Source organism: Monomorium pharaonis, chromosome 1 (genome assembly GCF_013373865.1).
Source record: "Monomorium pharaonis isolate MP-MQ-018 chromosome 1, ASM1337386v2, whole genome shotgun sequence".
NCBI lineage: Eukaryota > Metazoa > Arthropoda > Insecta > Hymenoptera > Formicidae > Monomorium > Monomorium pharaonis.
Window position 1 is genome coordinate 17677751 of NC_050467.1, and position 14754 is coordinate 17692504.

The following is a 14754-nucleotide window of genomic DNA, read 5'->3' on the forward strand; positions in this document are numbered from 1 at the left end:
CCGAGTCTCAGATATCTCTTCGAGGGAGGATGACGCGTACCGTAAGTGTCCGAGTATTCCCGGACACTCGTTGTCCGCGACCCACCCGCCCGTCGAACAAAAAGTTTCCCGACGAAATTCACATATATGAGAGAAAACGAGGAAAATATACACGCTGCAAATATATATATATACGCGCTGACTTTTGCGTTTCGCGAAATACAAAACACTTTTCACGTTTTTTTTTTTGCGGCGGGAGGGGTGGGGGGGAGCGCTGATTTCGCAACGTTTTCCGCTCGATTTTCCGCGTTTACGCTGCCGCACGCGCACATTTTCGCAATCGCGCTCATTCATATCAGAATTTCAATGAAAATTATCGGTATTGTTATCGCGCGCGGGAGAAGCGCGTATTTTCGGGATGCCGTTTATGAAAATGGATTAAACGTACTCCACGGGCACGTAAAATTATTCGTCCACCGACGATTTTGTGATAATATAGTAAAATACACTCGCAATTGCGAGCGGCGGGATGAATAGAATTATTCAGAAGAACATTTTATCGGTATAATAACAATGAATTGAGCTGGTACTTTATTTGTTTCATATTCTTTCCTTCGAGAATCGCGCGCGGCGTGCTTGAATCGTAATTTTGTTCATTTCTCTAGTAAAATTGAAATCTTAACGATGTAACCAATATAACGTATAAACTAATAAATTTAATATTTTATGCACCTTTCTTTAATGACACGAATTTTCGCATTCCGGTGAATTATCACGTTAATAAAAAGGTTTACTTGAGTCAAACAAAAATGTTATTAATATATCGCTGAAAAAATAATTTATTTGCATAAAAAATATTATTTATTTATCGAAGTAAAGTAAAGTTGCCTATAAATGCACTTTTTACGTGAAGAGCTTTCAGTTCAGAAAATTATGTGAAGAGTAGTTTTACATTACGACAAAGTGGATCCTTTTTTTTTTGGACTTTCTGCGATTTTAAAGCTCTGTCCTAAATACTTCTTGGTGTGTAAAATTGTTATTCTAATAATATGAAATAATTTTAATAACACACACACATCTGAATAAAGTAATCTTTTCTTTCGGCGCAGAAGCACCGAAACGTACAGGATAACGCTATTTTTCGGAATTGTTGCACATGCCGGTGCTCTTATGCGCTATAAACGTGAGATATACGTTTTGAAATGTAAGTTATTATTGTAATTACCGGACATGTCGGCATCCGGTGGTAAATATGTATGGCCCGCACATACGAATCGGCGGAGAGGCGGCCGATAAACTCCCGTGTATGAATTGTGTTTCACACTGGCGCGATAATGGCGATTTTGAAAGCACCGCCGCCGACGAAATTACGACAGCTCGAAATGTTATTATTCGCTTTGAATATGCGCCACTGGTAATGCGGTGTCCCTTTTTGCTCCCGTTGCCGAAATAAGCCGACCCGGTGATATATTAGCACCGCATAATAGAGTTACTGTAATGAATGGCCACGTAGTACGCGCCATTTTTGTTAGTTTTCGTGGTGAACGCAGTCACTGCGACATACGAAAATGTCAATCACCTATGTAAATTGCGCAAGCGGAGGTTCGCCACACGCTGCACATTGAATTATGGTCGGTAAATTGTCACAAGTCATCGTTGTTAAGCTGTTAGCGCAAGAATCTGGATTAGTATTTTTCAAAAATTCAATACTAATTGAAGTATATAATTATAATGTTGACAAGAATAATAATGTTCTTCCTAATAATTTTTTAAATCAACATTTATTAGTATTATTAAAATTTGTAACAAACCTTCGAGCTTCTATATATAATTTAAAATATTAATATGTGTTAATTAATGTGACATGTATTAATATTGGTGTATATGCTTTAGAATTTAATGCGCTCTTCATTATTATAAGTTTTATACATGTCGTTATTTAAATGTGTAATTTATTTGTATTCTTTTAATCAATTTCGCCATAAAGTTTGTTGTCGCTGTAAAGTATCAATGACTGTTTAATTCGCGTTGCGTAATGTTAACGCGCTAGTTCAAAGCGGTTTTTGTATTAGCATAAATTTTACTTCGAAAAATATTTGAGCTTGCGTACGTTGGGCGCCTGCCGCGCGAAGCGTACTCATTTTCCAACATATAGCGGATAAATATTAATTATCTGTTATCGGACAAGCCGGTACATGGTGCGCTGGCTCATTCGATTTTATGAAAATAATATATGCTGGATTAATTTGCATTGGAAATGCGCGTTCACGTGTGCTGCGTTGGATTGTGCGTGCAGTTTTTACAAAATTTAAAAACTGGTTTTAAAAAGTTAACTGCTTTTCAGTCATCTTTACTTATTATTATAATCTCTGTGCGACTTTCGATATCCTCTGTATTTTCTATAATTATTTTTGCAATTTGTGGTTGAACGTGGTTTAGATATTCCATTAAAGCTATTATATTTATCATATTTGAGAGAGAGAGAGAGAGAGAGAGAGAGAGAGAGAGAGAGAGAGAGAGAGAGAGAGAGAAGAGATAGCTTTTCATTCTAGGGTAAACCTTCTAAGAACATATCATGACAGAGTGCAGGCGCAAAGTACAAGTACATTACATAAATTAGGATTGCGGATCTAGAATATAGAAGCGTGAGAGTAGAGTACAAACGCATATAGAAATAAATCGCGAATTAACGTGGAATAGATGACGCAAAAAAATTTGAAAAGAAAAACGCAACAAAAGCAAGTAACATATGTAGAGATCCGAGTAAGATGTTGAGTGCAACGTGAGCGCATATAGGCATAGATAAGACGAGAAATGATATAAATAGAACGAATATGGGGTGAAGTACAAAGAGATAGAAATGAAGTACAATAAGGAGTGGAATGAAATTGAAAAAGATGAAAGTGAGTGGAATGGAGTGACTGAGTTGAAAATGATAAGAAATTAATAAATAAAGTTTAAAGTGAGATACAAAACATGCGAGCGATGAGAATATATTTAAATATAAATAGTTAGGTAAAATGGATAAATACATAAAAAGCGTACGGAAGCGTAAAGTTTGGAGAAAACAAAAGTTAATATGCACAGTACGAAGTTTTACTTTGCGATCAAATTTCACAAATGTAATTAATTCTATTATATTTATATTTTTAATGTTTGTTAAAATTTATGAAGTATATTTAGTTATCATATATATATTTATAGACGGAATAGGCTTATTAAATGGAACACATAAAAATGCGGGGTATAATAAAGAGATAAGTAATATATGAATAAAAAGTGAGCGCATGATATTACACGTTCGAGATAATAATCACGTTCATTTTTCAAGCGTAAAGTTTGTTCGAACATCTCATTTTTGCGTCATTATTCCGGCCGAATAATCTCCCGGCATCATTCGTTTTGCATTCGATTGCATATTCGCGCCGATTCCCTGATCACGACTTAGATTTATGTGGAACAGGTTGTTATCTCCTCGCCAAACGAGTGCTCTCCACTGGCGTCTTCCGTCTGGTCCTGTTCCCGCTTCCGGGCCACTTTGCACGTCCCCCCTCCCCTCCCCCCACCCCCGGGTATCGGGTCAAGAGAATGGAATCATTCCAAATCAGATTACAACATGCGCCGAGCATTTAAAGCATTCTCGATCATTCCTTTTCCAGGAGTCGCCGCGCAGTGATTTCTCGACGTGAGGGAAGAACCGGCGAGAAAACCCAATCCGACAGGAAAGTGTATTGCCGATCGATATCGAAGCGGAGCTTTCCAGCGCAGAGTGGTATCTGAAATCTTTATACGCTACACGAAGCGGAATCTCGTGCCGAAGAGTAAACGTAAAACTTGTGTGTCAAGTTATGGACGTTTTACATGTTGTACAAATATAGAAACTGATGTCTGAAATATTTTCGTTGGTTTCTTTAATCTTTCTATTGCGAATCGCACGGTTACGGGGCATTATGATTACTCTACCCCTCTACCGTAATGTTTGAAAGATAAGATTTCACCGCTTGAACGTAGTATTTTATGATATTAATTTAAATACTAGCAATTTTCGATTCTGTTAATTTTTGTTTATTCATGTTATTACTATTTATTTAGTCTTCTCATCGTTTTATCGTCTACTTTTGATTAATTTCCAATTTTTTTAATTAAGTATATGTATATAGTAAGAAAATGTGAATTATATTAATTTTACTTTGTACAAATAAATGATATATTAAAAACGCATTGATTAAATTTAGAAAATGTTCAGATATTTTAAGTTTTTTTATAAAAGGAAACTTGCTAAGTATACTGTGAAACTTTTTTCCATACTTTTTGTCGTTGTGTATGTATACCCAGACAACAAATTTACATCCATAGTACGTCCTTGAGACATCGCGCTAGTTATCCCGCGATTATAACGAGATTGTCTCATGGGATGCCCATAGGATAAAAAATGTCTACTGTCTTTACCGCAGTAGGACGATCTTGCTGACGTCCTAAAGACGTCCCTACGATAGCCCAAGATCTCCATAAGACATCAAGAGGATATTGAAATTTACATCCATAGTACATCCTTGGGACATCACGCTAGTTATCCCGCGATTGTAACGAGATCGTCTCATGGGATGCCCATACGATAAAAAATGTCCACTGCCTTTACCGCAGTAGGACGATCTTGCTGACGTTTTTAGGACGTCAACAAGATCGGCCTACTGCGATAAAAAAAAGCGGACATTTATGATCCTATAGGCATCCCATGAGACGATCTCGTGACAATCGCGGGATAACTAGCATGATGTCCCAAGGATGTACTATAGATGTAAATTTCAATGTCCTCTCGATGTCTTATGGAGATCTTGCTTAATTCTGCATCCGGAAAAAACGGTCACCCATCCAAGTGCGAACCATCGCCGACGTTGCTTGACTTTGAAGATCGTACGCATCTAACGCTTCGTGATGATCCATGAATACTTCATGTTTATCATTACATATTATTTTTTATAAATCATTTTAATAGATGTTGTAAGAAGGATGAAACATGTATAGTTAACTTACAATTTTTTTTTTATAAATAAATATAAAGTTTTACAGTTTTTTATTAATTTTACGTATGCGAAATAAGATGTGAAATATGATGAAAACTTATAAAAAGATCTGTGTTTGCTCTGTTTGGGTAAAATAAAATAAAAAAAATAAGAACTAGATGTCATTTTTTATAATTTTTAATATTGTTAATATATTGTTTCAATAAGTGTAATATTGTCGTAATTGTCACATTTTTATGTTCCTGAGAGCTCCTATGGACGTCCTCTGGAGAGTACGCTTTGCTCGTCTATTTGCTGTTACAACGGGATATTTTTAAACCGTCCCGCATTGAGCTTGAGTAGGACGAGATCTTACTGAGAACTCCTACGGATGTCCTCTGGAGAGTACGCTTTGCTCTATTCCCTGTTACAATGGGATATCTTTTAATCGTCCCGCATTGAGCTTGAGTAGGACGAGATTTTACTGAGAGCTCCTACGGATGTCCTCTGGAGAGTACGCTTTGCTCGTCTATTCCCTGTTACAACGGGATATCTTTAAACCATCCCGCATTGAGTAGGACGAGATCTTATTAAGAGCTCCTATGGATGTGCTCTGGAGAGTACGCTTTGCTCATCTTTCGCTGTTACAACGGGATATCTTTAAACCGTCCCGCATTGATTTTGCGTAGGACGAGATTTTACTGAGAGCTCTTATGGATGTCCTCTGGAGAGTACGCTTTGCTCGTCTATTCGCTGTTACAACGGGATATCTTTAAACCGTCCCGCATTGATCTTGCGTAGGACGAGATTTTACTGAGAGCTCTTATGGATGTCCTCTGGAGAGTACGCTTTGCTCGTTTATTCGTTGTTACAACGGGATATCTTTAAACCATTCCGCATTGATCTTGAGCAGAACGAGATCTTATTGAGAGCTCTTATGGATGTCCTCTGGAGAGTACGCTTTGCTCGTCTATTCGTTGTTACAACGGGATATCTTTAAACCATTCCGCATTGATCTTGAATAGGACGAGATTTTACTGAGAGCTCTTATGGATGTCCTCTGGAGAGTACGCTTTGCTCGTCTATTCGTTGTTACAACGGGATATCTTTAAACCGTCCCGCATTGATCTTGAGCAGAACGAGATCTTATTGAGAGCTCTTATGGATGTCCTCTGGAGAGTACGCTTTGCTCGTCTATTTGCTGTTACAACGGGATATCTTTAAACCGTCCCGCATTGATCTTGAATAGGACGAGATCTCATTGAGAGCTCTTATGGATATCCTCTGGAGAGTACGCTTTGCTCGTCTATTCGTTGTTACAACGGGATATCTTTAAACCGTCCCGCATTGATCTTGAGCAGAACGAGATCTTATTGAGAGCTCTTATGGATGTCCTCTGGAGAGTACGCTTTGCTCGTCTATTTGCTGTTACAACGGGATATCTTTAAACCGTCCCGCATTGATCTTGAGCAGGACGAGAGCTCTTACTGAGAGCTCCTATGGACAACCATAAGACGTTTTATCTTGCCAGGACAAAAATGGGATAAAATCGAGATGATCCCGGGATCAATTTTGCTGTGTGGGTATTGTAGTTGTAAACATTGTCCACTTTATATTTTTTGAATACTTTTTGTTCATATTATATCCAAAGGAAAAACTGTCGTGATATTAAAAAATTCCAAGGGCATATTACTTTTTCTAAAATGTTAAAAGATTTTCGATAAATTGTATTAACTTTTTGGAATTCTATGCAGGATATTCTAAAAATATAAGGAATATAATTTTGAATTTAATAGACAGTACACTGTTTATCCTTAAACAGTCAGTTTCACATAACTGACTTTTAATTATTAAGATTTTTTTATCGCATTGACAATAACGTAGATTTATGATGCGAGAAACAAGCTTATGTGTTAATAAGAGAGACAAAAATTTCGAATATTTCAATTTACGCTCGGTGAAAAATATTTCAAGAATTTAACTTGCAACCATTTGAATTCCGTGGAGTTTAACCGGAAACGTAGTAAATTAAACAAGTAAGTGTATGGATATGTGTTGCGGTAATTAAACTACATCTGGAATATTTTCCTTTCTTCCGCGCAATGGACGGGGGAGCGTGTTGTACGCAGGGAAAAAACAACCCAGCATCTTATTAATTAATTTATACAGCTGCGGTCGCGGCAGCTTCCCTCAGAATGTACGCTGCGGTTAGCGGACAAGTATATATTGTGCACATGCAAAAACTCTTTCTTTAATTACGTTACGTGCGCCAAAAGTTTCTTCATTATACACGTAACTTTTGCATACCGTCGTTACGCGCATGGCTTTTTAAGAAACTTGATGTTTTCAACTGAATACACCTAATGTTATGTAAAAAAATCGAATACTCAACGCGTTTACGTCGAATTATTATTACACAATCGTAATAGTGATTGTTATCGAAAAGGAATTCGATATCTTAATTGCAGGGAGATTTCGAGTAGTGGGGGGGGGGGGGAATTAAATTGCAGCGGAGGATATATGTCGTAACATTTTTTTTGTTGCCCGACAATACGGCGGATATTCTCGGCGCAATTAATGTGCAACGTACGTGACGCAAGTGTGAATTCCAAAACGATAGTACTGGTCGTTCAATCGATATCGCTTTTTGACGCCGTCAGACGTACACTAATCCGGCGATAATGCGGCACTATGAACCTGTACAATCCGTCGCGTTTATCTCAATAAATATAGTCCCTCGCCGTGCTGTAGGCTGTCGCGAGCAGACTGCGCGCACCCATAGATAGTTATTTCTCTCCTCTAGATATCGCAATGGGAACGGCGTGCACTTACACGTCGCGGCGAATTGGTTGCTTGATAAATGCTTTACGTCACGGCCCGAAATGGCAGTTTTATACGACAGCTATACAGTGTATCGACTATTGTGCCGGTTATAAACGCTATCTCGCGCGATCTATCATCTTTTTTTCTCCTACTCCGAAAGAAAATAGCCGTGGATCACACGTTATTCAGGCTGGGAACGTTAAAAGTGTTACGGTTATTCCAGTTATTATTCCAGTAATTGTTAAAATGTAATTTTTGTCGCATGCGCGCCTCGCATTCGGCTCGTGCGCTCCACTTTCCTGGCTGAAAAAGCCAATTTTCCGCCCTTGTTACACAATGTACTATTTAAATCCGGCAGAGAGCGTCACGGTATTTCTCTCGGAGAGAGTTTATAATTCTCGCTCCTCGCGAGATAATCCGGAGGGAATGCCGCATCAGCGTTTCGGGCGAAACGCGACGCTCGAGCGCTTTTGCGCGTTAATGCGCTCTGTGTCCCTTCAGCCGTCAATCGTCGCGATAGGAGTTATCCGCCGGCGGCGGTGTATTGTTACGCCGCCATGGCGAAAAGTGGCGTAGCGACAGAGAAACACGATCGGTGGCTGCGCGCGCGCGGCGACATTTTCGTCGCATGCATAATTTCTCGGGCCCGCAATTGCGTCTTCCCGTTACAAGGGAGAGACCCGGCTCCTTGCCTGGAGAGCGCATTATCCGCTGGTACATACAATGGAACGTGCAACGCGCGCGCGGTAGATGCGTATAGACACCCCCGGTGCAGGGGATGTAATACAATTGCCCCCATGCACACCGAGTTTTCCCGGTGTGCGAGCTGCACGCTGGCCCCGCGTCACGATGCAGCTCGTACCGGATCCGTGCCATCCCTAGCTACACCAGCGGCGTAGTTTACGGTCTAACGGTGCTCGGCGCGAAGCGCCTTATTAATAGTTACACTTGGAAACTGCACTGCGCCCCCGTTGGTGTATACGTAGTGAAAGATTAACAATACGCCCGCCGTTCGGCGGAGCTGCCTGCCATTCGGTTCAGGTAGAAGAACAACCCTCTCGACCGCGGCTGTTTGTCATGCGGAAGTATACCTCGCGAGCAAAACACCGGCCGCCGCCGCTGGTTCCGGCGTTTGCGAGCTGACGTCTTGGTTCATTAACGCGAGGGATATCTTTCCGGTTACGGTCTGCTCCAGTATTACTCGACACGGGTACGTCTGTCGTACCCGACCACTCGCGTTTCGGTACGCTTTCTCGAAATCTATACTTTTCCGAAAGATTTCGCAAGTTCTCTTCGCCAGGCTTCTCGTTTCTCCGTTTCTCCGCGATACGCTCGGTGTAATTAAATTATATGCAGCTAAAGAGCGAAATGTATCCGCACGACTGTGGTGCGGTTTTCACTAGAGAGAGAGAGAGAGAGTGAGGAAAGACTGAGGGATATTATGCGTTGCAAATAAAGTACTCACGAGCGAGCCTCGTGCGCGCGGAACGAACGAAAATGGAAAGCAGCGGTTTCAGGGTGAAACATGGCTTATTATATACTGCAGATACGGTTTTATGATGGCTCGTTTAACTGTCGCTTTTTTAGCACTCGGAAAATATAGCTGTCGTTGCTTGGAATAATATTAGGAGTAATATACTCAATTTGTGTGTGTGTGCGTGTGGAATATAATAAACCTGAAATAATATCAGTTATTCTTTAACAAATCACTCTGTCGCTTTATTACACCTTCGCCACTGCTCCCTTCTTCGTGCTCCATTTTTTGAAATTATAAATCGGGTCGCAACGTGCGCTTATTTATCTCCTTGTTTCCTTATAAAACAGCAGGAAAGCGACTATTTCGTTGGTGGACGTGAATTTATTCGTTTGATTCATTGTAAAATTACGTTTACGGCAGGACGTTTTGTAAAAGATCGATAAGGTGTGGCTGTAATCAGTGAGAAGCATGCAGCAAATGAATAATGACGCGAAGGGATGATTAATGTATCTTCGGTTTAAACATGAACAACATATTAAATAATTATAAAAGTGATCTTATCTACCTCTTTTAATATTAACATAATGTGTGTTTTTACGTAGCTTCCTTTAATTACGTTCGCTACTGTGTTGTCTTCTTTCGTTCTTAAAAAAAAAAAAAAAGAATTTTATCATGCATGTCTTTGTTAACTATGCTAGCTGCTATCTCATGTACTTCCCGTTGAAGAGAGAGAGAGAGAGAGAAGAAAAGTTTCATGCAAAAGTCTCTGACTCTAGTTTGAATATTACTTTCGTAAAACAACGTGAAAATAAACTTTATACTGGCACAAAAATGTACTGGGCTTCGTTGACGAGATCGCGGAATATGATTATAAAATAAGCGGAAACCCTCTGGACGATCGTGGCATATATTTACGGCCGTTATATACTGGATAAATTAACGACACGCGACGGTTAGGCGAAACCCGTGGAATTAATTAGCGCTCATAATTGCGCTGCTCAGCGTGCCGCTCTGCATCCCCCGACGTATCACACTGAGCTTTTTTTCTTGACGCGTTTCTTCTTGCTGTATATTCTCTCATTAAATTTACTCAGCGACGAATCTTATTTCAAAACTGCTACTTTAATTCTCTCTCTAGAGACCTCGGCGATGTTTGTAACGTAGTTCCGATACGGTTATATACTTAATTAATCTCTGGAGATTTCCGCAGTTTCTAGTATTCTTTATTTATCCTTTATAATTTTATATTCTATATTCGAAATATTATTATCAAAAAACTATTAATCTAAAAATAGCAGACTTACTCGTTTTTTTAACGTTATTTTAATTAAAAATAATATATATATGTACGTATATAGTAGTCTGTAGAATAAAACAACAAAATGTATAATAAGAGATAATATTTTATTACTTTATCTTATACACACGAGGAGAAAAACGTGGAATGATAATACATGCGCGAAAAATGGTGACATATTTTAAAAGCTATCTTGCAAGAGATTGCGACCAAATTATTAATATATTAAAAAATATTGTAAAAGTACAAAGCAAAAGAAAAAAATAATATTAAATTACAATTAATATACAATCACTGTTTTATACATAAGCAAGATTTTTTTATTAAAACATTTTAATTCTTCGTAAGGATATTTCCTATTTGATATTTTTTCCTCTCAACTCATGAAAATTATGAAAAAAAATATATATTTTTTTTTCTTAAAACTATACAAATTTCTTTCTTTCTCTCTCGTGTAAACAAATTATATCTGTTTATATTTTTATATTAAATGCTACGTGATGTTATTTTAATATTACATTTCGAAAAAATATTCTTTAAACAAGAACATTTTTATTATATGCATTTAAGTATGTTATATAAATAATAAATGATAAAAGTATATATGAGAAATTCCGGTGCACACTTTATGATTTTCTTATATGCACTTACCTGTCACCCTGTGGGACTGTGACGCGATGCCAAATTATTTGAAATATTATGCAGATACGTATCCATAAAACAGACTTGTATTGAGACATGTATTATTAGAAGGTGCATCTCTCCTAACAGCTCTCCTTCGACGTATCAGATCGGAACTGATTGACGCTCAGGGATACACCCGAGTTAATTACGAAATCTATGCGAGCCACAGACGCGTTCTAAGCTGTCCGGTCTAAGCTGCCATTATAATTAATTAATTAGCCGTGTGAGATGACTTAACGGATCGCCGGAGATACGCTAGGAAATTCCATTTGGCCGGAATGGCAGCTGAATCATAAACGCGATGTTTCACGCGCAACCGTGGCACAAAGCAAATAAATAACTGTGCTATGATAAAATCGATTCGTACAAAATTACAGATAATTACGTAAAATCCGTAAAGCCGATTAAGTCTTCTTATTTTCTTGTTATTATGGATTTTTAGGATTAAGCTCTTTTTAAAATTTGCATTCTGCATGAATTGATCTTGTAATTACAGGAAAGAGAAAAATTAATTGCTGTTAATCAGTTTGTTAATTTTTCGAATCGCAAGCAAGATGAAAGCTGGTCGATCCTAAATGAATAGTATAAAAAAACTATAGGAATATATAAAACTATATAAAAATACTTGTTCCGTTATTATAATTATAGTTTTAAAAGAGTCAATATCGATATAAGTAAAAGTGAATGGCATTATATTACATTGATATGTTTATTTACTATATTTCAATGTACGTTATCAGAATATAGGTACGTAAAACTTGTCTCATTTGGGAACTTACGCTTCGGAAATCAACAGGGTTAATAAGGATTGAGGAAGTTATATAATAATAATTGAAGCGATAAATTTACAGCTTTGTGGGGTATTTTTATTAACCGAAAGCCTAGGCTATAATAAAGAATGCTATGTGTATATATATCTTCTATCTATATACAATAAACCGATTTGTTTTTCACGATATTCGATACACAGTTAACATTTGGCAACTTGGAATCGCTTATTCCTTCTTCTTCTTCTTCTTCTTCTTTTTCTTGGCAGGAATCACACTTAATCTTTCGCAATTCAAGAGGTTTCGAATGTGCTCGCGTTCGAAATGTGTCACGAGTTGTGTTTCGCCTGCGTGACCATGATATTATTAAAATCGAAGAGCGTGGATCAACGTCCGCTCGTGAAAATTCTTCCTATTACGGTGTCTTAAGGACTCGCCGACGCGATTATTTTCCGCCGTGGCTCGCGTCTCCTCTTTAATTACTTTACTGCTGATCGTTAGAAACTACCGATACGAATAAGTGTAATATTGCTTGCGCAGCACTATAAAGACGAATCTCACAGGTGCACATCTGCGACGATGGACGCCTGCGTTTTTATGCCGCGATATCATCATCGTTTTACATATTTACAAAAATGTGTCGCGCCAAGTGTACGATACGCGAGGGAGCCTCGGAATTGTGAAGGAGAATTTTTAATGGCGTAAAAAATCAGTCTTCGTACGAGAGATTGGAAGTGGTGTGTTTCGTAAGGGTGAGAGAGGATCGATACGTCGATCGTTGCTCGGTTGCTCGTTTTCGAAAACGGCGCGGGGGAGCACTCGGCGATAACTCGCCGGCGGGGTCTTTTTCCATCTCCTCCCCCCTCCCCCCCTCCCTCCTATGATGTACATCGTAAAAAAGAAGAGAAAACCGTAATTCGCCCCGGTAAAATCTCCTGTCAAAATGCTAATTTTATCGCGTACGTTTGATTTTCTCGCTGGCAGTCCTTGGATTTCACGTTTCCCTAGTCTTTCCGCACGATTTTCGAATGCACTAACGTTTGCCGATGCATTTTCCTCGTTGACGCGTGGCGATGAAATCAAGTCACTCGCTCTTCACGCGGACGTTCTTTTTTCTCCTCTCGCGCGCGTTTGCATTCGAGCGGGCGTAAGAAAGACCTGTATTGTACGTAGGGACACGTATTTTTTTTTCTTTTCTTTTTGGCACTTCTTTTCTTGCGTACGCAAGGTGAATTTAATCGCGAAGATATCGACGTCGCGGATTCAAACGATGTTACGGTACAAAAAAATCTCCCACGTCGAAAATGTCGTTGTCGATTAGAAAATTTTTATCGATTGCGCGTACCGTGCTGTCGCTTCGATTATTCGCTAGTGTCGTGAAGTGTCGGAACAGCGTTTGTCCCCTGGATTATTACATAAGCGAAGTTGTGTCGACTCGCGACGGCCGGAATGAAAATCACGCTCGTCACAAATCGTCGTTTTACGACACGACGATCTCCTTTATTCGAGTATTTCGAAAACGCGGATGGAAAAGTTCAAAGATACGCTACCACATGCGGGGCCACGTCTCGTGCCTCGTCACTTTTTCCGATAACGACGACGACGACGACGACGATACGCCGGACGCGTCGTCGTCGTCGTCCGTTCTTGTGCCGCGTGATTATTAGCTGTAGATGCTGGTGCAAGTCGACACGGTCTTCATCTCGATGTCGTGTTGAGCGGTCTCTTTACAAGACTCCTTCGCCTTCTGCTACGAGCCGAGGGGCGACGGCCCGATGTTACTGATGAAACTCGGACAGGCGTTCTCCGCTCTGTCGCCGCTCTGCAACGAGAAGTGCCTGTAGGACATGTACTCCGGCGGATTCGTGGACAGCGGCTGATCCCGCTTGATCGTCGCCCGCTGCTTCTTCATTTTCATGTAGCCCAGAACGGAGATCAGCACGACAAAGACGACGAAGCCCATGCAGCTGCCCACAATCAGGCCCAGCCGCCTCGTGAGAATGTTCGCCAAGCTGCCCCTGTCGCTCACCGTCCCGTCGCCCACTATCGAGTCGGGCGCGTCCAAAGTTCTGACCTCGGTGCATCGGCTCGTAGGCGAGTTTACCATCACGGGCAGCGAGGATCCCTCGATCACGTCATCGTGCGAGGCGTTCCATTGCCATGAGCCGATGTCCTCCGGGATCGGGGTGCCCCAGCTGCCCAGGCCAAGTACGCAGATCAGGTAGCGCGTGTCAGATGCCAACTTCGTCAATCTCACCGAACGTGCCTTTGGATCCAGCAGCTTACCTCGAACCTGAAATCCCGCCGGAAACGTTCCGCCATCAACACGGCTTCCGCGCCTTTGCGTCAAATAAACAAGAAATCTCTTCGGAGAAATACTGCGGTATTTTAATCTGCGGCATAATACGAATTTTTAGCGCGTTATTTTTAATTATGTTTCCGTAAGGAAGTGTAATATAAATGGAATGGAATTATTATAGTAATTGAATAATTAAATGAAAGTTATAAATTTTGCAAATAGTCAAATCAATACTTTTATCTGATATAATAATACAATATAATATAATAATAATAATAATAAAAGCAATTTTATCTCTCGAACGATGCTGAGTAAAGAAACGTTCTACTTGTATAAATTGTTAGACAGCGGCGTTGTGTGTTTCTTTTTAATTTGACGTTTCCTTTCTGTTTACTTTATTCAGCGTAGCGTGAGGTTACGATTTT

General features: G+C 39.7%; 1 protein-coding gene and 1 long non-coding RNA gene across 8 annotated transcripts in view; one reads left to right on the plus strand and one right to left on the minus strand.

Annotated features, from left to right (window-relative positions):
* Positions 1-9944, plus strand: part of LOC118644246 — a 28175-nt gene extending 18231 nt beyond the window's left edge. The window contains exon 2 of the long non-coding RNA XR_004962060.1: positions 3639-9944. This is a non-coding gene — a long non-coding RNA (uncharacterized LOC118644246). The remainder of the gene's footprint in view (positions 1-3638) is intronic.
* Positions 9945-12107: 2163 nt separating this feature from the next.
* LOC105833261 (protein artichoke) overlaps positions 12108-14754 on the minus strand; it is a 129344-nt gene continuing 126697 nt past the window's right edge. For all 7 annotated transcript variants that reach the window (XM_036295518.1, XM_036295517.1, XM_036295516.1 and 4 more), the window contains one exon: positions 12108-14323. In XM_036295518.1, coding sequence (XP_036151411.1) covers positions 13781-14323 — 543 coding nt within the window. In that variant the 3' untranslated portion in view covers positions 12108-13780. The remainder of the gene's footprint in view (positions 14324-14754) is intronic.